The sequence below is a fragment of the Myotis myotis genome, unplaced genomic scaffold, assembly GCF_014108235.1.
Source record: "Myotis myotis isolate mMyoMyo1 unplaced genomic scaffold, mMyoMyo1.p scaffold_m19_p_1, whole genome shotgun sequence".
NCBI classification, from domain to species: Eukaryota; Metazoa; Chordata; class Mammalia; order Chiroptera; family Vespertilionidae; genus Myotis; species Myotis myotis.
Window position 1 is genome coordinate 199,599,760 of NW_023416313.1, and position 25,056 is coordinate 199,624,815.

At 53.0% G+C, this 25,056-nt stretch overlaps 1 protein-coding gene and 1 pseudogene across 2 annotated transcripts in view; one reads left to right on the top strand and one right to left on the bottom strand.

Moving 5' to 3' along the window:
* Nucleotides 1-25,056, top strand: part of GALNT16 (polypeptide N-acetylgalactosaminyltransferase 16) — an 84,789-nt gene that overhangs the window by 53,304 nt on the left and 6,429 nt on the right. For both annotated transcript variants that reach the window (XM_036311110.1, XM_036311111.1), the window contains 11 exons: nucleotides 4,191-4,348; nucleotides 6,984-7,082; nucleotides 8,015-8,082; nucleotides 8,834-8,899; nucleotides 11,061-11,182; nucleotides 13,841-13,928; nucleotides 15,408-15,492; nucleotides 15,773-15,876; nucleotides 20,316-20,442; nucleotides 21,319-21,411; nucleotides 22,760-22,843. In XM_036311110.1, coding sequence (XP_036167003.1) covers nucleotides 4,191-4,348; nucleotides 6,984-7,082; nucleotides 8,015-8,082; nucleotides 8,834-8,899; nucleotides 11,061-11,182; nucleotides 13,841-13,928; nucleotides 15,408-15,492; nucleotides 15,773-15,876; nucleotides 20,316-20,442; nucleotides 21,319-21,411; nucleotides 22,760-22,843 — 1,094 coding nt within the window. The remainder of the gene's footprint in view (nucleotides 1-4,190; nucleotides 4,349-6,983; nucleotides 7,083-8,014; nucleotides 8,083-8,833; nucleotides 8,900-11,060; nucleotides 11,183-13,840; nucleotides 13,929-15,407; nucleotides 15,493-15,772; nucleotides 15,877-20,315; nucleotides 20,443-21,318; nucleotides 21,412-22,759; nucleotides 22,844-25,056) is intronic.
* Nucleotides 1-25,056, bottom strand: part of LOC118657210 — a 52,667-nt pseudogene that overhangs the window by 12,493 nt on the left and 15,118 nt on the right.

Consider the following 25,056-nt stretch of genomic DNA (forward strand, 5'->3'; position numbering starts at 1 on the left):
GCCACAGGGTGCATTAACCCCTCGCATGCCTATGTGCTAAGTAAGCACCGTGGATGGGAAAAGGGGATAGAAGCAGCACACTTCCCCTTTCAGACAGCGGAGAAGGGGAACAGCATTTACTGGTACCCAGTCCGTGGGCCAGAGCCATTTCCAGACTCCTGCTCCAGCTGGGGTTGGGGTGGGGTGACCTTCCTCAAGTAGTTCTCCAGCTAACTGTGCTCTGGGGTTGGAGGTAGGGCCGCTGTGGCTCAGTTGGTTAAGCATCATTCCATGCACTGAAAGGTTGCTGGTTCAATTCCCAGTCTTGCTGGCTTGAGCCCCAGTAGGGGGTGTGCAGGAGGCAGCTGATCAATGATTCTCTCATCAATGTTTCTTTCTCTCCCTCTCTCTCTCTCTAAAAAAATCAATAAAAACGTATTTTAAAAAAACAGTAACATTGGAGGTGGGTGCTTCTTCATGATCCTCCATGGCCAGCCTTACGTGGGATTGGGGCGGAAAGGGGGCCGGTTTCCTAGATTCCTCTTCTGGGGGCCACACTGCTTTGTGTTTATTTCTGTCTTCATAGCCTCTTGCACAGTGACTGCATATACCAGGCTTTCGGTAACTATGTGTTAATAGCAGTGGGATGCCCCTAGGATACTGCCTGTGGACACCCAGGACAGGGGTCTAAATCAGGTTGTGGAGCATGGGGAGGGCATCAGGGCCCCTGGATTTGTGGCTTGGAGGACCCAAAGGATGGGACCGCAGCAGGCCGTGCAGGAGAGGCAGCTGCTTTGGAGATCAGTGAGGAATTCATTTTGAGGTGTTGAGTTAGTGGCACCCAGGGGACATTCAAAGGCCTGGAAGTCTCCAGATCAAAGATCAGGGCCAATGGGAAAGGAGAGCTGGCGAGCTGGGAGGGAATGAGCGGTGGTGTGGGCGTGTGAACTGGGGCTAGATGTCCGAGGAAGAGGCGCACTGGGCGGTGACTGGCGTGAGGCCAGGAAGGCGCTGGATGGAGAGGAAGTGACAGCCCTGCCGACGTCACCTCTCACCCGTCCTCAGTATTCCCTCCACTTGGCAGACACAGGGCCAAGCGAAGTTTCAGCTCCAAACCCCGGGGACTGCTGGGGAAAGCAGAGCTAAGGCCTCTGGGAGGGGGTGGGCCTGGTGTTTCCACGGCACCCTTCTTCACAGCTGTCTCACAGGAGGCTTGGACCCCTGGGGGCTATGGGTCTGCGGGCGGGAGCAGCAGGGGTTCCTGACAGCATCTTTGAGGGCGTCTGGCTTAGTTTTAAGGCCCAAGAGGAACTTCTCTCGAGAGCCGCGGCCTGAGCAGTTGCTCTTCCACAGCATTCCCTGTGGCCCCTCGGAAGCTGCGGACGAGGTGCAGGAGGACAGCAGGCCGTGGGTGGGGCACCCGTCTCAGAAGTATTCCTTCCACTTCCTGATGCACGAATGGTGCTCAGCGGACCTTTGTTGAACGAATGGGTGGATGAGTGAGTGAGTGAGTGAGTGAGTGAATTCAAGCACTTGTAAGCAAATGAACGGGTGCTCCAGTGCCTTGGAGCCCCCAGGAGCTTGCCCCAGTGGCGGGAGGGTGGTGGCTCTCTGTCAGTGTTTATTGGGTGATGGGTGAGTGTGAAAAGAGGGCTCGGAGGTGTTCTGAGCCCACAGAGTGACCATAGGTCCTGAATGAATAAATGTTATTTCCCACATTCAACTTGAAGGATAATTAAGTGGCATCCTCTCCCTGTGGGAGCTTCTGCAGTTGTTCTTGTATAACTCCTCCACCATCAACTGGAGTTTGCTTTCCATCTCCCTGACCCTGAGGGGGAAGTAAGGAAGAAGGGGGCAGAGGTAGCATCCATTCTTTTCCTGGGTGGGAAGGGCACAGAGGATCTCTCTCATTCTCACTCTCAAGTTGGACAGTTTAGTCCTCCCAGCAATCCTGGGTTCATATCAGAACATTCTCTCTCCCTCCTTCCTTTCCTCCTTCAGTCTCTCCTGAAATGGATTTTTAAACCACTCAGGCTCTGCTGTACCTGTCCAGCCCTTGGCATAGCACCAACTCAGAATATCACAGTGCGACAGGCGTGGCCATTGTCACACCCTGAGCATCCATGTGTAGCTGGGGCTGGCTGGGCCAGTGGCTGCAGGAAGAAATCTCCCTCCTGGCTCTGACCTCAGGGAGCTCAGGGACTGGCTCTTAGGATGGGATGCAACTGGGGGCGGGAACACTACAGAGTGGCGCCCTTCAGGGAGATCAGCGCTCCCTGGAGCTTTCCGACTCGTGAGGTTGGGAGCTGGGCTCTCGGGAACATGGAGGCCCTGGGCTGCTGGTGGATGTTCCCCAGCCTCACCCAATACATTGGTTTCCTGTTCCACAGGCCCAGCTGCCTTCCTGGGACCATCTCTCTAGGGACCAGGCCTGGGACAGAGTCCTCCTGCAGGGGTTTGTGCATGAACTATTCTCATCCGACTTCCTGCTGCCTCTGCGCGCCCCTAGCTCCAGCCCAGGCTGCTGGGCAGCTGGAAGGGTTGGAGTCGGAAGGCGCTCACAGCTGATGATATTTCAAGGCATTCTGGGAATGCCTGGCCAGCAGTTTGGCTCAAATAATGAGATGTCAGGATTCATCCATTTGTCTCAGATGTGTTCTTCCCTAGTGTCTTTCAGGGGGGGACTTTGGGAGCACAGAGTAGGGTGTGGCTGAGAGGAGGGAGTCTGGGCCATGGCATCTGTCATCTATCACTGCCCGGCACTTAGCACCGTGAGCCCAGTAGGTCTGATGTGAGGCTGTTTCAGCAGCAAGTGCAAGTCCCTGAGAAGATGCATCATTGTCTGTGCACTTGACTCCCAGCAGTTCTGGCATTAGCCTATGAGAGCCTGCTTGTCCTTACAGGTAGTTCTCTGTGTAGCAGCTTGTCGAAGCCCTGGGTTTTACTGATCATACCCAGCCCAGTGTCAGGCCCAAGTTCACCCCTAAGAGACTGTCAATCTGCTTGGCAACCTCCAATCTCCTGGCGATTTCCTCAGGACACCACATCTTGGGGGTCGGGTGTGCTTCAGAGTCACTCTCTCCATATCCTGCATACAGAAGTGGTCAAGAGTATGGGTTTCAGGCCCTAGCCGGTTTGGCTCAGTGGATAAAGCGTCAGCCTGTGGACCCAAGGGTCCTGGGTTCAATTCCAGTCAAGGGCAAATACCTAGGTTGCAGGCTCATCCCTGGCCCAGGCCCTGGTCCGGGCTTGTGCAGGAGGCAACCAATCGATATGTTTCTCTCACATCAATATTTCTCTGTCTTTCCCTTTCTCTAATAATCAATAGAAAAATATCCTTGGGTGAAGATAAACAAACTAACAAAAGAGTATGGTTTTTAGCCCTGGCTGGGTAGCTCAGTTGGTTAGAGCATCATCCTGATGTACTAAGCTTGTGGGTTCAATCCCTAGTCAGGACACATGCAAGAATCAACCAGTGAATGCATTAAAAAGCAGAATAACAAATCAATGTCTCTGTCTCTCTCTGTCCCCCTTATTTCCCTCCAAAAAAAAAAAGAAAAAGAAATAGAAAAAAGAGTATGGGTTTCAGACTTAAAACTACTAGTTGGAATCAAGAACCTGTGACTTACTAGGTCTGACCTTGATCTTTTTTTTTTTTTTTCTTCACCCAAGGATATGTTTTATTTTAAAGAGAGAGGAAGGAGGAGGGAGCAAGAGAGAGAAAAAAATTGATGTGAAAGAGAAACATTGATCGGTTGCCTCCTGCAGGTACTCCGACTGGGGATCGGACACAAAACCTGTGTATGTGCCCTGACTGGGAATTGAACCCACAACCCTTTGGTGCATGGGGTGACGCTCCAACCAGCTGAGCCACACCAGCCAGGGCAGTCTTTTTTAAAAATAGCCTTTACGTTTTTTAAAGAGCAGTTTTAGTTTGTTTTTTTAAAGAAGTTTTAGGTTTACAAGATTGAGCAGAAAGTACAAAGAGTTCCCATATATCCCCTGCCCCACACACATGCAAATACTGTTTTTGACTTCTTGAGCCTCAGTCTCCTCATCCGTACAATGGGGGGGAAACGATGATCTCCTGCTCACGGAGTTGGGGTCAGGGACAAATGAGGTCTTGCTGTTGGCTCCCGCCTGGCAGTCAGTGGACCTTGCACAGCGGCTACTTTGTCCTGGGGCCCCTCTGATGCTGACCTTTGTCGCAGGTGACAGGAACACCCTCCAGAGGCTTTGATGAGAAGGCGTATCTGGCAGCCAAGCAGCTGAAGCCCGGAGAGGACCCCTACAGGCAGCACGCCTTCAACCAGCTGGAGAGCGACAAGCTGACCTCAGACCGACCCATCCGGGACACCCGTCACTACAGGTGTGGCCTCCAGGGTGCCGACGGAGAAAGGAAGGTGGAGGGAAGGGCCAACCCCAGTTAGCTTGTTTTTCTTCAGCTACATGGACTTAAGAAGTGAGGGAGATTTCCTCAGACTCGGTCTACTTACTGAGACTGCAAACCCTCCCCCTCAGCTATGGACTCCTGTGGCCCCAAGGAGACCTTCCCAGCTGGGACCAGGGAGGCCCCTCAGCACCTCAGCTGAAGTCCCAGTGAGATTTACCTGCCAGGGGACCACCCCCAGGTGTCCCTGTGCCCTGCTGGGGGTGCCCCAGGTGAAAACAGGCCACAGCCCTGCCCACACTGCGAACCGTGGACTGCTGTGCATGGCCCACGGCATCCCTTTCCTTCCTCTCTTCCCGCCCCTCTGCCCTCACTTCCTTGAAACTCCCAGGAAAGCTTCCCAGTCTTGTTCTTAGTTCTCGCAGGGTAGCAGTTGGGAGAGACTGTAGACCAGGACCAAGGGCACCTCCCCCGTTAAATCCCAGCTCCGACTCCGCCCAGTGTGAGTGCCGGACCTCGGGCAAGTCAGCCCCCTCCTTGGTTCAGGCCCTTGTGTCCTGTCTCGTTCACATGAGTCGCTACCTCCGGTCTCTCCTCTTCCGCCCTCACCTACGGGAACAGTCTGAGCTCCTTGCCCAGATGTGGGAGCCGCCCCCCTCCCCTCGGAGCCTCTGCTCCTTTCACTTATGCTCCCCCATCCTATGCCCCTCCCACCGCCCTCCTCGTCTTCATACTGTTTCCTCCCCTGAACCCCCTCCACGCACACATACCTTCATGATTCCCCTCAGCGTCCTCTCTCCGGGGAGGGTTCCATGCCAAGCCAGGCTGGTAAGGGGGCCTTCTCTGCTCCCCGTGCAGACACCAGGCAGAGCGGCAAGGGGCTGTCCTAGCTGACCCGCCCATGTGCTTGCAGCTTTGGATGCTATAGGGCCGTGTTGGACCCAGCTATGCACCCGGCCCTGGTTTGAGGGTGAGCGAGCACCCAGCGCCAGGCTGGCCCTGTTTGAGGGTGGGAGAGAAAACTCAGGTCAGTTGCTCTGCGGAAGCAGCTATAAAAGATACGTGTGAGATGAGGGGACCTGCCTTGTCGCTCATGGAGGTGTGCCTGAAGCCCAGTGGGCTTGGCAGCCTGTGCAAGGTGAGATGAATGCGGAGCTGGGGGAGCCCCAGACTGTCCTCCCTGTCCTTAACCCCAGCCAGGCTTGTCGGCCTCCAGAAACAATTCATGCTACCAAACAGGGCAGCGGCCCGCTCCCCAGGAAGGCCCCCGCCCAGGTCTAACGGCTAGCACAGGCCCTGGGAATTCTCAGTCCTGGGCAGTCTCCCCTTTTCTCCACCAGCCTGCAAGGTTATGGCCATGCAACTCCACTCAGAGGCCTTTTATGGGCAGCCCTGACCATGGCCAACCTAGACGCCGGGCCTGGAGGTTCTGCTGTCCCAAATCTGTGAATTGAGAGGCTGCCCGAGTCACTACTGCCCTCCCTCCCACCCACCCCCACTCTGAACCTCTCAGTGTTCACTAAAGAACTTACATGAGAAACTCCTCTTGGGGATACACACATTTTAAAATGAGACTCTTCAAATCCAAGGCAGTGGTGGGTTGGTGAATTTCACCTGCCTCTCCTACCCCCCACCCCCCGCATTCCCCCTCAAGGAGAATTATTCTGCCGCCTCTCAGGATTTCTCCCATGGGGGCCCCAGGCTGGTGGGCCTCCCATCTGCTCTGCAAGAAATGGGCCTGGGAATTTGGCTGTAAGCTGCTGTCAGTGGAATGAATGCTGTAATGAAAAAATAGTCACTGCTAGAATAGTCAGAGAGCAATTGTAATAAAGAAGATTGCCATGAAAACCAGCCCCGTGGCCGCCTTCCCCAGGCCCCAGGAGTGTGAATAACGCCTTCGCAGAAAGACAGATGAAGGCTGGCAGGAGTGGAGTGTTTGAGTGTTTTCATTCCCTTTTCATGGTGGGGGTGGGGGGTAGGGGGAGCCAAGGGCCAAAAATGTGGTGTCTGGGGATGGCGAGCAAGAGCAGCTGGGGAGGGAGTGGACTGGCGGGAGCTGCCTTTGCTGTCTTCTCAGAGGCCAGTTTCCTTCAGGAGCCCCGGAGAGGCAGAGGCGGAGGCGAGGCGAGGCTGCTCCCTGCCTGGTGTCAGCAGGCAGCTGTTAGGATGGGCAGTGAGAGGGAGGAATTCACAGCACAGCAGGCTGGGGGTGACTGCTCTCCAGATCCTACCAAATGTCACTGGGAGTGGGGGGTAAGAAGGAAGAAGCTGCAGGGTGTCAAAGACAAACAAAAGTCCCCCCCCCCCCACCCCCCGTCTTGTCTCTTGGCTGCTCCATCGGCAGGGAGTTGTGTCTGTGGGACCAGACCTGGGGCAGTGCCTGCACATGGCTGGAACCTTGATGAGGGTCCCCGCCTGTGGGGTCCCTCCGAGGACTCCAGGCTGGATGGAGTGTGGGTGTGAATGGGCAAGACCCACGTCCTGGCTGCAGGCTTTATTTCTCTGTCCCACAGAGGTATTCCGGGGGGGCAGCAGGCTGGACAAAGACAAGCCTCAAAACCTGCCCTGAGGACACTCCCGCAGCTGCCCTCTGACCTCTCTGCTCCCTTCCCAGTTGTCCATCCCTGTCCTACTCCTCGGACCTGCCGGCCACCAGCGTCATCATCACCTTCCACAACGAGGCCCGATCCACCCTGCTGCGCACGGTGAAGAGGTGAGCCCCCCCCCCGCCCCCGCCGGGACCTCTCTCAGCGGCCTGCTCCCCAGGCCCCGGTGGTCTGCTGAGCCCTCGGCGGGGGAGGACATTGAGATGGGGTGCTGTGGCCCGACGGGTGAAGACCAGCGGGCCCTGGGAGGGAGAGTCCTGCCTTCTGAGAAGCCGGGGCTGGTGAATCAGGGTCGGGGACACCCCAGAGGTCCAGTTGTTAGCAGATGCACAGCCCCACACAAGGCCAGGTTCCTAGGAGGAGGGCAGAAATTCAGGGTCAGGAATGGGGAGAGGCAGGGCTGGACGTGAGGCCTCGGGTGGATGATGCCAGCTCAGTCGGTGCCTGTCAGTGATTCGGAGACAGGTGCCCCTCTGTCCTTCTGAGCTTGGCCCTGTGGTCAAGTCTAACTCCTACCCACCCTGCTTCTTTAATGAACTTAGTGAGAATAGGATCCCAAAAGGCATGCCCAGTGGTATTCCAGAGAAAAAGAAGCTTGGGTTTCCTTTCCCGGGGAGCAGAGGAAGGTGGGGGTGATGGGAGGGAAAGCATCGGGGGGCTTCCTGAAAACACTTCTCCTGACTCATGAGGCCTGAACAAGCCTCAATAGCCTTCCAGGCAGCAGCTCCGTCCAGCTGGGCCCCCGGACGCAGCCAGCGCAGCTGCAGGTCCTGCCCCAACCACCAAACTAGGACAGTATCCACCCCCCACCCGGGGGGGTTCCAGGTGCCTGAGGGGCCAGATAGCAGGTCAGCGGGCCCTTAGCAGAGCCTGAGGAACACGGTGCTGCTCATTCATTGATCAGGGCCCAAAGGTTTGCAAGCAACTGCCCATGGCCAGTGTGCTGGCCCCGAGCTGGGTGGGGGGAGCCCCATGGCCGGGAGAAGTAAACAGAAGTGGCCCCTAAATCTGGGCTCCTCTGTCCCCGTCACTGCTCCAGTGTCCTGAACCGAACTCCTGCCAGCCTGATCCAGGAGATCATTTTAGTGGATGACTTCAGTTCAGATCGTAAGTATCCACCTTCTTTCGTTGCACCCTCCAAACCCCCATCTCCCCAGAATGTCGAGGCGAGCCCTCTTGAGGCTGCCCTGACCATCACCTGCTGGCCTCTGCCCACCCCCCACAAATCCCTGGAGTCTTTAGTCTTTTCTAAGTTCCCTTCCCAGTACCACAAGGAGGGGAAGGAGTGGTGTTGTTTTGATGGGACACCAATGAGATGACATTTTTAAAGAATATATTTTATTGATTTTTTTACAGAGAAGAAGGGAGAGGGATATAGAGTTATAAACATCAATGAGAGAGAAACATTGATCAGCTGCCTCCTGCACACCCCCTACCAGGGATGTGCCCGCAACCAAGGTGCATGCCCTTGACCAGAATCAAACCTGGGATCCTTCAGTCTGCAGGCCAACGCTCTATCCACTGAGCCAAACCGGTTATGGCGAGATGACATTTTTAAACATTTGAAGCATCAGCAGCCTCCTTCCTTATTACAGCTGTCACGGGGAGAAGATTGTCCTGTCAGTCTAGCTCCACAGATGTTAGACTGGTGATGGTGCTGGCGCTCTCTGGCGTCCCTGGGGGCAAAGCCATAAGTACAGGCAGTCCTTAGTCTGGCCTGGGAGTGGGACCCAGGCCCACTGGAGATGACCGTGCTCCTCCATGCCGCCCATCCCCAGCCCTTTCCCTGGCCCTGGGCAGTTCCAATGGTGGCCAGACCACCTGTGACCTGAATGAGCCTCCTTCTCTCCACCCTCAGCGGAAGACTGTCTGCTCCTGACCAGGATCCCCAAGGTCAAGTGCCTGCGCAACGACCGGAGGGAAGGTAAGCTCTTGGACCCTGGTGCCACCGCAGACCCCTGTTGGCCTAAACCTCTGCACGCCCCACTCCCTTTGGGTGCTGTGTCATGCAAACCAGGATGGCCCTGCTGCATTCCTGTGGCGAGAACCAAAGTCCCTAGAAGGAGCCTCCTGTTTCCCAGGTCCGCCCCTGTCCCAGCATGACTGTAGGCAGGTTGCTCTACTGAGAGATGGGGATAGTAACAGTTCCCTTTCTGCCTTGCACGGTAATTGTAAGATTAAATGAGATAGGCCACATAGAAATGCTTCGGGACAGTCAAAGGCAGAATAAAGCAGACGGACCTCATTTCTAACCAGGAGGTGTTTAGGCATCAGCGACAGCATAAGACTGCTCTCCAGGGGACACAGAAGAAGTCTAAAACATGGTCCCTACCCTGGGAGAGCTTTGATGCAGCCGAGGAGTCATAATTCACAGCAACAGGCTGGTTATAATTATTAGGATGGAGATCAGAGGAGAGGGTGCCGGAGGAAGGCGGGTGACCAGGGAGTGGGCCTTGATTGGGTGAGGGGCGCTGTGAGACAGCGAGCAAGGGAGGGCTTTCCAGGCTCCCGACGCTGCAGGCAGAGGCGAGGGTCGGGGAGGCACACGGGGAATATAGTAGCCCTCCTCCCGCGCGAGCGCTCATCCTGTCGCGGGCGTTTTCTTTTTCTGCTCTTCACGGTCAGTCCTCATAATAGCCCATAACCCCCATTTTGTAGATAAGGAAACGGGTTTGAGGAGGTTCAGTAATTTCCCCAGGGAGGGGATGAATAGAGGAGCCCAGATCCCAACCCAGGAAGAGGGATCACCCCAAAGCCCAGCCTCTTCACCTCCTTCCGCTCACTCTCCCTTCCCAGGAGAATCCGGTCGGTCAGCAGGGGGAATGGGCAGAGTGACGGTAGATGACAGAGGACCTTAAGCCAGAGAAAGGCATTTAGACTTGATAAGGCAGATGGTAGGGAGCCACTGAAGGTAGGGGTGTGTGTGTGTGTGTGTGTGTGTGTGTGTCTGTGTCTGTGTGTCTGTGTGTGTGTGAGAGAGAGGGGGGGGGGGGGGGAGATGGGTTTATGTGATGGGCATATTTAAGAAAGGCCAGTCAGGCTGAGGGGACCTTCACAGTGGAATGGACCTTTAGAGAGAAATCTCTAAGTATAGTAGGTCCTCAAATAATGTGGTTTCATTATAACATTGATGAGTTGCTATAGGAACTTAGTTCTTGCTTATGGCAAAAAACTGGTTTTGTTATATGTCATTTCACTTAAAGTCACAGAACCTATGTACTACATTAAGTGAGGACTTATTATACAGGGTTGTGAGGTGCCTTTAGGTGGGAATGTGCTATTCCCTGGGGTTTTGCCCAACATAGATGTGAATTTATGTAATTAAATGAAGGAGGTTTAAATTAGGTGCTTTATAGCTACCTCTGGAGTGAAAAGATGGGACAGATGCCATACTCCCTTCCGCCTGTCCTAGCAGGGCCAGCTGGGCCTCCTCCCGCCTCACCAGGTAATTCCCCACCCCTGACCGGGCTATTGTCTGACTGTCGGTGAGCCGTGGGCGAGCCTGTGGGGAAAGGGGTGGACGCAGGGCAGAACCTAGCACATGTAGGCCTCCTGGGCACCAGGAACCCCCCCGACAGGCAGGGGTTGTGCTCTCTCTGAATCTCAAGGTGATAAACTGAGGCTCAGAGCAGGTAAATAACATGCTTAAGGTGAGTGAGGGGGCGCGTGCTCACTCCAGCCTGTCCTCGTGCAGAGGAGTCCCTCCACGTCACACATGACGGTGCGGCTGCAGGGGACCACCGTGAGGTTCCCGGAGGTGGGGAAAGGCTTTTGGTTCCTGGTTCTCCTTTGGTGTCAAACCACACTTTACTGCAATTCCCATTCCCTGATCTCTGACTGTTCACCAGTGGGTCCCCAGAGCCCAGCACAGTGTCTAGCACACGGAGGGCATTCTGAGAATGGCCTTGGAGTAATGACGCTTACTGGATGGACGAGAGAAAGAAAAAGAGGAAATAAACAAGTACAAAGTAAAGCTCAATCACAGTGACTCGGAAACCTGCGCTCCTGTGGGCGGAGCACCCCGAGACTCTGTGGGATGGCTGGGCAGCCGATGGGCTCAGCACCACCCTCCGCTGCCCCTGCAGGGCTGATCCGGTCCCGGGTCCGCGGGGCGGACGTGGCCACAGCCGCCGTCCTCACCTTTCTGGACAGCCACTGTGAGGTGAACGCCGAGTGGCTGCAGCCCCTGCTGCAGCGGGTGAAGGAGGTGAGTCTGTCTGTCCCCGGGGGAGCTCTGGCTCGGGGATGTGCCCGCCAGGTTCTTGGCATGAGGGTGTGTGAACCGTCTTTGGCGTTGGGCAGGCAGAGTAGGAGCCTAAATGGTCTGCTGCCTCCTGAGTGACCACCTCATTGAGCTTCTCATCTGAAAATGGGGATAATTGTAATATTTGTCCCACCGGGTTGCTGTGAGGATTAAACGGGAGGAAAGCCTGAGTGAGCTATAAAGGTATTACAGAAAAGGGCATGATTGATTTCCTCCCGGGGAGGCAGGGAGGGGTGCGGGTGGGTGGGTTAGGCTGGGAAGCCAGAGAAGGAGGGAGGAGAGAGCAGCGTTCTCAAGGAGAGATGAGGGCAGGGGGCCCCTCCTATGTGCCTGCTGTTCTCTAGAATGGGGAGGATTTGGACAGATGAGGTGATTACAACTCAACTATCAAAAGACAAGCATCCCAATGTAAAAATGAGCACAGGATTTGAATGGACATTTCTTCAAGGAAGATACACAATGGCCAACAAGCACATGAAAAGATGCTCAACAGTCTTCAGTCATTAGGGAAGTGCAAGTCCAAACCACAGTGAGATACCTAATAGGATGGCTACAATAAAAAAGGTGGACAGTAACACGTGCTGGTGAGGATGGGGACAAAAATAGTCACGCATCGGTGGTGGGAATGTCCACCAGTGCGGCCCTATGGAAACCAGTCTGGCATTTCCTCCAATGTTTAAACAGGGTTACCATACGGCCCAGCAATTCCACTGCTGGACATAACCCGAGAGAAATGCAAACATCCCCACAAAAACTTGTGCACAAGTGTTCAGAGCAGTATTATTCAGAATAGCCAAAACATGGAAACAGCAGATGAATGGTAAACAACATGTGGGATATCCATACAATGAAGTGTCACTCAACCATGCCAAAGAATGAGGTACTGTACGTACTACAACATGGATGAACTTTGAAAACCTAATTCTAAGTAAAACAACTAGTCACTAAAGAACAAATATTATATGATTGCATTTATGTGAAATAGCCAGAATAAACACATTCATAGAAACAGAAAGTGGATTAGTGGCTGTGAGGGGCTGGAGGGCAGGGGTAGGGGGGAGTGACTGCTAATGGGTGCAGGGCTTTTTGTGGGGGTGATGAAAATGTCCTGGAATTAGACAGTGGTTGCACAACCTTGTGCCTATACTGAAAACCACTGAGCGCTGGCCCGGTAGCTCCGTTGGTTGGAGCTACACCTGGATACGCCAAGGGTGTGGGTTCGATCCCTGCTCAGGGCACATACAGGAATCAGCCAATGAAGGCCTAAATAAGTGGAATAGCAAATCGATGTTTCTCTCCCCCTTCCTCTCTTTCTAAAAATCAATAAATAAAAATTTTAAATACTGAATTTCACACCTTTAAATGGTGAATTTTACGGTATATCAATTATATCTAATAAAATTGCTGTAACAATGGGAATTATATCTCAGTATAAAAGTCTCTAAGGAGGATACAGTGAGGCCCCACAGAGAAACCATGAATGGTCTCCCTGATCCTCCACCCCCCAGGCTTGTGGTCCTGAGACGGGGTGTGAACTGAGGGGCGGGGCTAGATTCCAAGTTTCAGACAAGAGGATTTTCAGGGTCAGTGCAGAGTGTGAGAAAGGAGAGAAAGAAGGGTCTCTGTCCCATGTCCCTCCACAGAGGGCTGATAGAGGGCGCTAAGCTTCACATGTGCTATATGACAATTCAGCACCACCACTACCCTCCCCCCCCCAATAAAAAGAACTTTAGCCCTGGCCGGCGTGGCTCAATGGTTAGAGTGTTGGCCTTCGCACCAGAGGGTCGCAGGTTCCATTCCCAGTCCCAGGTTGGGGCGCCTGTGGGCAGCAACCAATCAATATGTCTCTATCACATAGACATCTCTCTTTCTCTCTCTCTCTCTCTCTCTCTCTCTCTCTCTCTCTCTTCCTCTCCCCCCCCCCCCCCACTACCCCCCTCTCATTTTCTCTAAAATCAGTGGAAAAAATAAAATATCCTCACTCCTTGGGTGAGGATTTTTTTTTAAAAAAGGAACTTTAGTAAAATTGGCATTACCCACCGACGTTTTGGAGGTGATGAAGGGAGTAGTAAGTCTGACCTTGAAGTGGATGCGGCATGAAAGGAGTGACACCCACGGAACACAGGGTCCCTGCCCCCAAGCTGCTGGCGGCCCAGTTGGGAAGATCCAACCCAAACACGTATGAAGGTGGGCGCGATGAATAAAACAACAGTTCAAACCAGCAGCAGAAGAACTACCTCAGGCAGCATGTGATTCACCTTCCCGGGAATTGTCTAGACTGTGACTGTGAGAGCAGCTTTAAAGAGGAAGAAATCCTCCGCCTAGAGCAATCAGGGAAAGCTTCGGCGAGGAGGTGAGATTCCAGCAGGCTCTACATGACGTGAGAGGAAGAGGCTGGGAGAGCATTGCGCCCGTGGGACCCAGGTGGGACCTTCCAGGAGCTTGGATGTGATGATAAGGACCCCTCCTGGGAGCCTGAACTGTTCTGCAGGAAATGCTGAGTACATGGCCTTAGGCCTCGGAGAGCTTCCTCCCAGAGCCGCAGCTGGCCCTTTATTCATAGAGTCCCTGGCCTCACACCATCTCACCTTTTCTCTCTAGGACCACACCCGCGTGGTGAGCCCCATCATTGACGTCATCAGTCTGGATAATTTTGCTTACCTTGCTGCATCGGCTGACCTTCGCGGAGGTGGGTCCTGCTCCCAAGGGAGGGGCTCTAGACCAGAAACCAGGCAGGTGAGGGCAGGCCACAGCCCTGGCGTGATGCTCTTCTTCCCAGCTGTGCCAGAGGATCTCATGACACCCTTACTTCCAGAAAATGAAAAGGGAGTGGGTTGAGCCCTGGGTGGGGACAAAGGGCCGAGCCAGCAGTGGCAGCCTCCTGGCACGATCAGTGGCAGTCAAGCCAGTCTCTTCCCCCAAACATTGGCACACCCTTCCAAGTGATGCCAGCCCAGGGACCATGGCCAAGTCCTGGTAGATGGACATGATATGACAGCTGTTTTGGGGTGGGGGAGGGGAACCCTCGACCTTACGTGAATTCCTAACACGGACCCCCTGGAAGTAGCCTGTGCTGTCTGATATGGTAGCCATAAGCCATGTTGGGCTATTGCAGTCTTGAAATAGGACTAGTCTGAATTAAGATGTGCTATAAGTATAAAATACGCACCAGGTTTCGAAGTTTTAGTATGAATGTAAAATATCTAATTAGTAACTTTTTATATTGATCGCAAGTTGAAATGATAATACTTTGGATATTTTTTTTAAAGATGTATTATTTAATTTTATATGTTCTTGTTGCTTTTTGATATGGCTATTGGGAAAATTTTAATTACAACTGTGGCTTGCATTATATATATTTCCTTTGGACAGCACTGGTCAAGACTGGAGAGCTGTATGTCCAATACAATAGACAAAAGCCACATTTGGCTACTTAAATTTAGAGCAATTAAACATAAATAAAATCCAAAATCCAGTTTCTTAGTTGCACTAGTCACGTTTCACGTGCTCAGTAGCCACACATGGCTGGTGTCCACCATATTGGACAGTGCAGATATGGAAGATGTCCATCATTGCAGCAAGTTCTATGGAACAGACTGTTCCAGAGAATCTATTGCTGGGAGCGCATGGGCAGAGTGGATTTTATATTTGGGGCCCGACTTCCAATAAGTGGACATAACCATTAATTAGCTCTTGGGATTGAGTGGGATTCTCAAGGGAGCCAGGCATTTCTCCTTTGGGAAGTCACCTCAGTGCCTTTGCACTTACTGCCTGGAATTCCCTTCCCCCAGAAACCCACATGGATCAGTCCTTCATTCAGGTCTATATTCAAATGTCACTTCAACAGAGAGCAACGTCTGACTGCCCTTACCAGAATACTATGGGCACCCTTCCTTTATTTTACTTTTTTTAGCACTTTTCACTCCCGACTGACATATTATCCATTCATTGGTGGATCTTGTAGTCTCCATCCTACCCAGTAGATTGGAACTCTACAGGGGCAGAGACCTGTCTCATTCTGAATGAAGGAATGACTGCACGAATTGCCCAGGGCCCTCTGTGAGCTGGGCTCGGATCACGGGAGACTCTGAGGGGTGGCAGAGTGAGGGGGCAACAGCCACCAAAGGCTCAGCCCTGAGCTCCGTCCTCACCCTCGTCTGTCCCTTAGGATTCGACTGGAGCCTGCATTTCAAGTGGGAGCAGATCCCTCTGGAGCAGAAGATTGCCCGGACAGACCCCACCAAGCCCATAAGGTCAGGGCCACTGTGAGCTCCGGAGAGAGCCTTCTTCCCCTGGGGAGGGGCCTGGGGGGCTGCTGGGAAGCCGTATCAGTCACCGGGGCTTCTGAGGAAGTACAGTCTGAGTGCTCACTCTGTTCTGGGCCCCAGGGACAGAGAGGACAGAGGCCCCAGGGACTCTGCACGCAGGGGATTCTGGGGCCAATGGCCTGGGGTCCTGGGACCCCGGGATCATGTGGAGGAGCTTCCAGCTTCTTAAGGTCACGTGTTACTTCTCTCATCTCCTTGCTCCCAGGACGCCCGTCATAGCTGGAGGAATCTTTGTGATTGACAAGTCCTGGTTTAACCACTTGGGAAAGTATGATGCCCAGATGGATATCTGGGGGGGAGAGAACTTTGGTAAGTTGGGAAATGTTAACAGCAATATTAATAACGGGTAACTCTGAGCACTTTCTATTCATAAGGCCCTGTTCTAAGGACTTAATCCTCACAATGACCCTCTGAGGTAAAGTACTATTATCCCCATTTTACTGATTAAAAAACTGTGGCACAGAGAGGTTAAGTAGTTTGTCCAGAACCACACAGCTCATAAGCAAAGAGAATTGGGTCATTAGGAGGAGCCTGTGACCACATGGCTAGATATGTATGTGGAAGAACATACAGGCGGCATCATGGACCACAGCTTGAACACCTGTTGCTTCCCTGCCAGAAAGTCTGGGAGTGTGTTCAGTAGAGGGGACGGGTTAAATGTAAGCCTGGGTGCAAATCCTGGCCATCTGATCCCACCACTTACATTTAACCAGTACCCTGGGTTACTGGTTACTGGGTTACTGGGTGAAAATCCTATCACTTACAAGCTTTCATCCCTGGGCAAGTTAAAGCCTCCCTAAGCCTCAGTTTACTCAAGGGGCTGTTATGAGTACTAAGTGCGACGATGAGTTAAAATGCATGGCACCTCGGCAAGTGTGGCTCAATTGGTTGAGTGTCCCATCCACTGAGAGGTCACTGGTTCCATTCCCGGTCAGGGCACATGCCTGGATTGCAGGCTCGATCCCCAGGAGGGAGCATGCAGGAGGCAGCCGATTGATGTTTCTCTCTCATCTATGTTTCTCTCTCTCTTTCTCTCTCTCTCTCTATCTCTCTCTCTCTCTCTCTCTCTCTCTCTCTCTCTCTCTCTCTCTCTCTCTCTCTCTCTCTAAAATCAATACAAATATTTAAAATAAATAAAATGCATGTCACAGTGCTGATAGCCATTATCACTACTTCTGAGGCTGTAGGAACTCTAACCCCAGAAGGAAAGGGAAGAACCAGGGAATTCCGAGGGTTGCTGGTGAGGCTCAGGTTAGATAAAGGCCAGAGAAAGGTGGAACGCCCAACGTGGATGATTTAAGGGGGTTATTGAAGGGTAGTGTGGGCCAGAGAGAGAACCACAGGAGCAGCCTGGTATTGGGCAAGGCTGGGGACTGCTCCTGAGGTGTCACCACCCCCAGGTCTGAAAGATGGGGAGGAGCGCCCTCCAACAGGAATTGTGGTCTTGGGGCACCTGTAGCCAGCCCACAGCTCCCAGGTCAGGGGAGGACACCCAACCTCATTCTCCCCCTTCTGCTCTGCTGGTGCCTCTGCTGGCTGAACCTGAGCCCCGCAGATAGGAAGCCCAGTGGTGCAGCCCACACAGGCAGCCTCCCGGACTAGGAGCAGGTGGAGAAGGCACCAAGAGATCCTACAGATGTCCACAAAGCAGGGCAGGTACTTTGAGGTTGTAAATCAGAGGCCTGTTCTTACTCTTTCTAGTACAGGGACCTGGTCCTGTGAAGCACTTTTTCTCACTGCTTTCTTTTCCATCCTACCCAGGGCTTCTTCCGAAGTAAATAGGGCTGGTGGTATCTCACCCATTTCACGGGTGAGAAAACTGAGGTGGACGCTGCCTTCCATATTTCAGTCAGGAAACTCCATGTCTCACAGGTGTGTGGCACACCTAGCCCAGAGCCTCCTCAGTGCTGGGAGGTGTGATCAATCACAGTCTGTGTTTCTGAGACGTGAGGTGCAGGTCTTTCTTCTCTCTCCCTGATCAGGAAACAGATGAGCAGTGGGGCTTAAAACAGGCCTGATCCCACCCAGCCGGCATGGCTCAGTGGTTGAGTGTTGACTTATGAACCAGGAAGTTCGATTCAGGTCAGGGCACATGCCCGGGTTTCAGGCTCTGATCCCAGTGGGGGGTGTGCAGGAGGCAGCCGATCAATGATTCTCTCTCATTATTGATGTTTCTCTCTCCCTCTCCCTTTCTCTCTGAAATCAATAAGAAATTATTAAAACAACAACAAAAATCCAGGCCCGATCCCAACCCAAAACCAGGAGTAACTTAGGGCCTGGGGTGCAGTGAACCTTGCATTCTGACCTTTCACGTGTTAGGCCTAAGTGAAGCCAGTTTCCTGTAAAGACTTACAGACTGAGAAACAAGGGTCCAAGGGTCGCTCCTGCGTCCAGAGGCCTTTCTTCTTTTCTTTCTTTCTTTCTTCTTTTTTTAGGCTGGGGCCTGACAGAGAAACAAGGGAATGATCAAATAGCTAACTTCACACTCTGCCTGAGGCAAGGGCTCAGTGGTGGGGAGACTTGAAAGGTGAACTGGGAGGGTCCCGGAGCCGGTTTTGTTTCTTAGAAGAAATTCAAAGGAATTTCTGGCTAGCCATAGTTTTGAGCTGGGAGACTCCTGCTGCTGGTGGTTGGGGCCTTTCGTTTTGTTTCTTTGTTGAAGAAAGGGAGATGCCCAACCTCAGGCTCATTCCTGTGTGCCTTGGGAGAGCCACACTCAGGAGCCAGAGTCCACCTTGAGTGTGTGAGTGTGTGTGTGTGTGGGGGGGGGGGGGGGGGGGCGGCGGGAGATGTGAAATCCTTGGGAGTTAGATTTGGGATCCTTTCAAAGCGCAGTCAGATCTTGTCACTCCACTGCTCAAGGCCCTGCCGGGGCCCCTGCATCACTCAGAGCAAAACCCAAATCCTGACGCCTGCCTTTCCCCGGCAAACACACACCATCGGCTCTGCCCGACCTCACTCCGCTCCGGCCGCCGGGCCTCCTTGCTGAGCCTCGACCTTGCCGGCCATGCTCTTCCCTCCAGGTCTTGGCCCTTGCTTATCCCTCTGCCGCCATGCCCCTCCCCTGAGAGCCGCATGACTCGGTCCTCACCTCCTTCAGGCCTTAGTGCGAACGTCCCCTTTCAGGGACAGCCTAGTTAAAATTCCCTAAGCAGCCTAGTTAAAATTGTCGCCCCCACCCCAGTGCCACTCGCCCGCTCCCATCCCCCGCAGGCCTCCTTTTTCTCCATTGTACTTACTTCACCTGATAGACTGGGTTCTACTCATGTGCAAACGCTCGCTCAGCGTCACCACCACGCCCGCAGGAAGAGGGCCAGCAGCCTGTACGTGGAAACCCCGGGCAGGAGGGAGTGGGGGCAGCCAGCCGGCTTAGTTGGTGGCTGGTCTTCCAACCTCGCAGGTGCCCAGACAGGCCGATGAGCAGATGTGGCTGTGTCTGTGCGGGCTCTCTGGACAGAGGCTGGAAGTGATGCTGCCGTTTGATTCACTTTTCCTTCTACTTGTGGTCTTGTGTTCCTTCAAAGCTTTCCCACTGCTCCCCCAGAGCCCAGAGTGTGTGTGGTGGTGGAAGTTGTGGGAGGGTGTCTGTGTGTGATGTGTGTGGAGAATGTGTGTGTATGTGTTGGTGGAGAGTGTGTGGAGGGTGTCTATGTAGAGGATGTCTGTGTGGAGGGTGTGTATGTTGGTAGAGAGTGGGTGGAGGGTGTGTGGGTAAGATGTCTGTGTATGATGTGTGTGGTGTATGTGGAGGGGGTGTATGTGGAGGTCATTGTATGGAGAGTGTGTAGAGGGTGGGTGTGTGGAAGGTGTGTGTATGTGGTATGTGTGGAGGGTATGTGTGTGTGATGTGTGTAGAGGGTGATTTTGTGGAGGGGGTGTGAGTATGTGTAGTGTGTGTGGGGGTGTGTGTGTGTGTGGAGGGTGCGGGGGGATGGATATATGTGGAGGGGGTGTGTGTGTGGGGGGTGTGAGTATGTGTAGTGTGTGTGGGGGGTGTGTGTGTGTGTGGAGGGTGCGGGGGGATGGATATGTGTGGAGGGTGTGTGTGTGTGTGGGGGTGTGAGTATGTGTAGTGTGTGTGGGGTGTGTGTGTGTGTGTGTGTGGAGGGTGTGGGGGGATGGATATGTGTGGAGGGGGTGTGTGGGGGGGTGAGTATGTGTAGTGTGTGTGTGGGGGGGGTGTGTGTGTGGAGGGTGTGGGGGGATGGATATGTGTGGAGGGGGTGTGTGGGGGGGTGTGAGTATGTGTAGTGTGTGTGGGGTGTGTGTGTGTGTGTGCAGGGTGTGGGGGGATGGATATGTGTGGAGGGTGTGTGTGTGGGGGGGGTGTGAGTATGTGTAGTGTGTGTGGGGTGTGTGTGTGTGTGGAGGGTGTGGGGGGATGGATATGTGTGGAGGGGGTGTGTGTGTGGGGGGGTGTGAGTATGTGTAGTGTGTGTGGGGTGTGTGTGTGGAGGGTGTGGGGGGATGGATATGTGTGGAGGGGGTGTGTGGGGTGTGTGTGGTGGGGGTGTGTGGTGGGTGTGTGTATTGGGGGGCTATGTAGGGAGGGTGTGTGTGCACAGGCATGTGGTGAGGTCAGAAGTGAGTGCACCTATGTAAACAACCCAGGAGCTCCGACCCCAGCAGGTGCCTCCAGTGAGACACAAGGGGAAGGGAGGCCAGCCCCTCCCCATCTTCACTCAGAGGGACTTGCCCACAGACTCCTTCCTCTCCTGACACTCCCTCTCCCTTCCCCTCTCCCGCAGAGCTCTCCTTCAGGGTGTGGATGTGCGGAGGGAGCTTGGAGATTGTGCCCTGCAGCCGGGTGGGCCATGTCTTCAGGAAACGGCATCCCTACAACTTCCCCGAGGGCAACGCCCTCACCTACATCAGGTAGGTCACAGAACCAAGAGCTCTGAGCTGGGAGCCAGTCCTGTCAATGACTTCGGCAGCCACCCACTCTCTGGGCCTTGGTTCCCCCACCTCCCCTTCCAGGTACTTTCAGGGTGGAAGGATGAAGTTGGGCTGTTGCCTTGACTATCTTTGTCCTTGAGGGTCTTGGAAAACCAGCCAAATGACCGACTGGGAGCTGCCCCCACTCACATGGCACAGACGCCATGTCCTGACTCTGACTTGGTCAGCGCCTGCCCATCCATATCCCTAGCCACAGGCCTTTTCATACATTTTCACATTACAATTCATGGAGAGAGAGAGAGAGAGAGAGAGAGAGAGAGAGAGAGAGAGAGAGAGAGGCGCACGTACACCGTGGGTTTGTGTTTTTATGTAAATGGGACCCTGCTCTGTGATATTTATGCAGCACGCTGTCCTGCCACTCACCACTGAATTACAGACATCCTTCCCCATCAGGGCTTATCAAGCGTGCATTGTTTTCCAAGGTGGCCCAGTACTCCGTCATGTAGAAGTAGTTCATCTTCCTCCACCGATGGGCCTTTAGGTGGTTGCCAATGTTTATTAAACAAATATTCTTGTACATGTCCTTCTTGCCCACATGCAGGTCTGTCGGTAGAATAGATTCATGGGAGTGGAGCGTCAAAGAGTATACATAAGTTGGTGGATATTGACAGATTGTTCTCCAAAAAGATTATGCTCATTTATACCATCCCAATCAGTCTTGTTCTGCATCCTCTTCTGAGATTTTCACCACTTCATGGTCTCATCAATGCACAGATCAGTTAGGACTGATCTTGGTCCTAACCCTACCTCTGTCGCCGCCTGGGTGACCTTCTTTTGCTCCTTCCTCTCCTTTAGGAATACCAAGCGCACTGCAGAGGTGTGGATGGACGAATACAAGCAATATTACTACGAGGCCCGGCCCTCGGCCATCGGGAAGGCCTTCGGCAGGTGGGCCCTCCCCCAGCCCTGTTTGCCTCCCTCCGCCCAGGTTGGCACAGCTTTAGCCAGAGCAGAGTACAGCGTGTAGGCACTCAGTGCGCTTCGTAACGGAGCCCCTGCTCCATGTGCAACGCAGAGACAAGACACTGGTCCTTGAAGAGGATGCAGTCCGTGGGGGGGAATAAGCAGAGAGGGCTGTTTGTGGAAAGTGTCTGTGCACAAGCCGCCTGCAGGAAGAGGGACATCTGTGGGAGCGCTTAGGGATGAACCGTCTGCAGAAAACACTTCGGGTTTTGTCTCCACCCCCTGTTGTTCCCAATGTGATTGGGAGCTGATAGCCTATTTTCCTGTCTCCGGCTGTTATGACTACAGTCTGGTTAAGCATTTCCAACATGCAGATTGGTTATGAAATCAATTTAGTGGGTTGTCACTAGCATTGTCTTAAAAAAATGAGAGGGACTGAGAACACTGTTGATCAGTACAGAACAGAATGGAAAACAACAGGCTATGGCAGTGAGGGTGGTGTTGTGTTTTGCGATATTTCAGTTATTTCAGTTATACGCGTCTGTGTGTTTGCATACAGGGAAACTGGATCGTAATGTGAGATGCATCTATTTCTTATTTAAGGCTGTGGTCAGAATGAATTACTAGTGATCATCAATGAATCTTCCTCCCTCTATTTACTTATAGCTATCTCTTAAAAAAAAGAGTTTTATCACTGACTACTTCTTTTAGTGGGAGCTAGCCTTTATGAGGACCTACCCTGTGCTAAGCACTTACATCCCTTCATTTCTTTGATTCTCACCAAAACCTCCTGAGGTGGCTGGTTACGGGGAAGAAACTGAGGCTCAGAGAGGTGGTGAGGGGCATGTCAGTGGCCGTGATGGTCAGTGTCGCTGAGGAAGGTGAGGAAACCAACCTGTGTGCCCACCAACACCTTAGACGGTCTGATTGGCTAGGATTCCCGCGAGACCTCTACCACCTGTTCCTCTTGTTGTGCACCAAAGGGAAACTCGAGTTCATTAGGGCTCTGCTCTCTGTGGAGGTAAGAGCCTGTGCTGAGGGTATGTGTGACGCTGGCTGAGGGCTCCAGGAGTGAGGAGCCTGAAGCTGGGCCCCCTGCAGGCTGCGCTGATCTTAAAAGGTGAGCAGGAATTTGAGGAGAGAAATGAGAAGTGGCCAGGAGACCTGGGTGAAGTCAACAGTCAGAGAATGACCTGAGGCAGGTGGCAGAGGCTGGAGGGCTGGCTGAGACCCAGCCTCCTGGCCTGGCCCCTAAGGAGGGAGCCGGCCAGCCCTCCCTGGGGCTTCCTCCCGTGCCCACTGGCCCAAGCCTGAGCCTGGCCTCCTCCTGCAGTGTGGCCTCGAGGATCGAGCAGAGGAAGAAGATGAACTGCAAGTCCTTCCGCTGGTACTTGGAGAACGTCTACCCAGAGCTCACGTGAGTGCCGCCATCAGCCTGTGCATCTGGCCTGGGTGGGGGCCGGCAGTTTGGGGGACCCCCCAACCCCGAGTCTCCCCATCCCAGGCTCTCCAGCTGGCTTTTCTAGCTGTCCGTGTTTATCTTCATGTGAAGGCTGAGGGGGAACTGGAAGGATGTTACCAGGAGTTAACAGACTGGGTCTTAGAGCCAGAAACAGACATTGTCTCTTTAGGCAAACAACACTGCATTATGTAGCAACGGCCACAGAGATCCGCATGCCCTTTCACTCTGTTCTCTCCCTCCTGGGAGTTTATTCTAAGAAAATGAAGCAACTGAAGCAAAAAAAAACAACTATTGACAAGTACACATTCACTATAGGCTTCTCTGCTGCGGGGGAGAAATCAAGAAGCAACCAACAATGGGGGCTGGGTTCCTGTGAATCATGATTCATCAATCTTAGACAAATATCATGCGTCCCTTACCAGTAGAACTGCAAAGCCTGGAAAGGCATGGGGAAATGCTTGCTCTAGCAAATTTGGAAGCAACCTGAAAATGGCGTGAGCCACTTTTTAAAAATATTTTTATTTATTTTTTATTTATTTGTAAATATATCTTTATTGATTTCAGAGAGGAGAGAAGAGGGAGTGAGAGATAGAAACATCCATGATGACAGAGAATCATTGATCAGTTGCCTCCTGCACGCCCCCCACTGGGGATCGAGCCCATACCCGGGCATGCGCCCTGACCAAGAATCGAACTGTAACCTCCTGGTTCATAGGTCAACACTCAACCACTGAGCCATGCTGGCCGGGCTACAGCCATACTTTCTTTCTTATTTCAAAATCCTTTTGAGTGTCTCGGCTGCATCCACATTTCCTCACCTCCTTCAGGTCTTGCTCAAACGTCCCCTTCTCAGGGACACCTCCCCTGAACACCCGTCCCCAGCACTCCTGCTTCGTTTCCCTCTGTCCCCTCACCATTACCTGGCACGCACCTGGCCAGGTAGTTCTGTGGTCCTCTCCCCACACGTGACTGTAAGCTCCACGGTAGAGGTGTCCATCTGTTTCCTCCACGGCTTCATCTCCAGCCCCTAGCACAGTGTCTGTCACAGAATGGGCTCTCAATAAATATTTTTGACGGAATGAATTGCATAGTCAATAAGCCTCAATAATAACCTAGAAATTAGCATTCTTCCTTCCATAGCTGTCAGCTTGGGGAGCGGGTTACCCACTGTGAGGCTTTCTCCTGAAGATGCCGGGGCGGCTTTCCAGAACACACCCCCCCTCAGAGCTTGCATATCTATGAAGGGAAGATTTGATTTTTGAAAAACAGCCATAGTTACATTAGAGGCAAGACCAGCGAATAAGCTAGATTAACCCAGATAAGATCATCCTGGGCCCCAAATACAGTGTGACAAGACTGAAACAAGTCACAGAAGTAAACGGACACTGGGAGCAGTTTCTAAGGAATTCCAAAATCATTTGAGCAATGGCAGCATCCTCAGAACAGAGTTGGCAACTGGGATAACGCCAGGCTCCCTGGTTGATAGCTGTGAAGGGAAGAACATGCATTTGTAAAAGTAATAATAAACAACTTCCTCAAGTGACCGCTTTTGAGGGGATGGTTTCATTCAGACGTGTCATTTCTGAGGGAAAAGCCATTTCTTTACATTCTGTCGGCGTTCACACCGCATGTGATGGAGCCATGGACTCCAGGCCTTGGTGGGAGCTGGGGAGCCTGGGGAGGAGTTGGGAGAGGGGGGATCGAAGGTGTCCTTCCAGTCCACACCCCAGTCCCCACAGAGTGTCCCACGTCATCCCCCAAGGACCAAGAGGAAGAAGTGTTTTATAGCTGTCAGAAACCTGGACGGATCGATCCCAAGGCAAGCCAGTGGATGAAACCAGCTGTGTTAAATGAGGAGCATAAGTCAGCCTCTGTTTGTTCTGTCACTGCGTGAAAGTAAAAAATGATTTATTGCTGTTAAGGTAGAAAACACACACCTCATTCATATCCAGATGAGTTCTCCCCAGTCCACTGCTCATGTCCCAGTTCTCAGGGGAGAGGCCAGGGCTTAGAAAGGAGATCAGTTGGCCCAAAGGATACCAACTTCCTTCCAAAGCGGATTCTAGTAGCTGCCCACACAGCTGCCAGGGGTGCGGGAGAGGAACGCTGAGGAAAGGAGACCTGGTTTGGCCAAGACCCTATAGGAGGATGTCTGCATCGAAGAATGC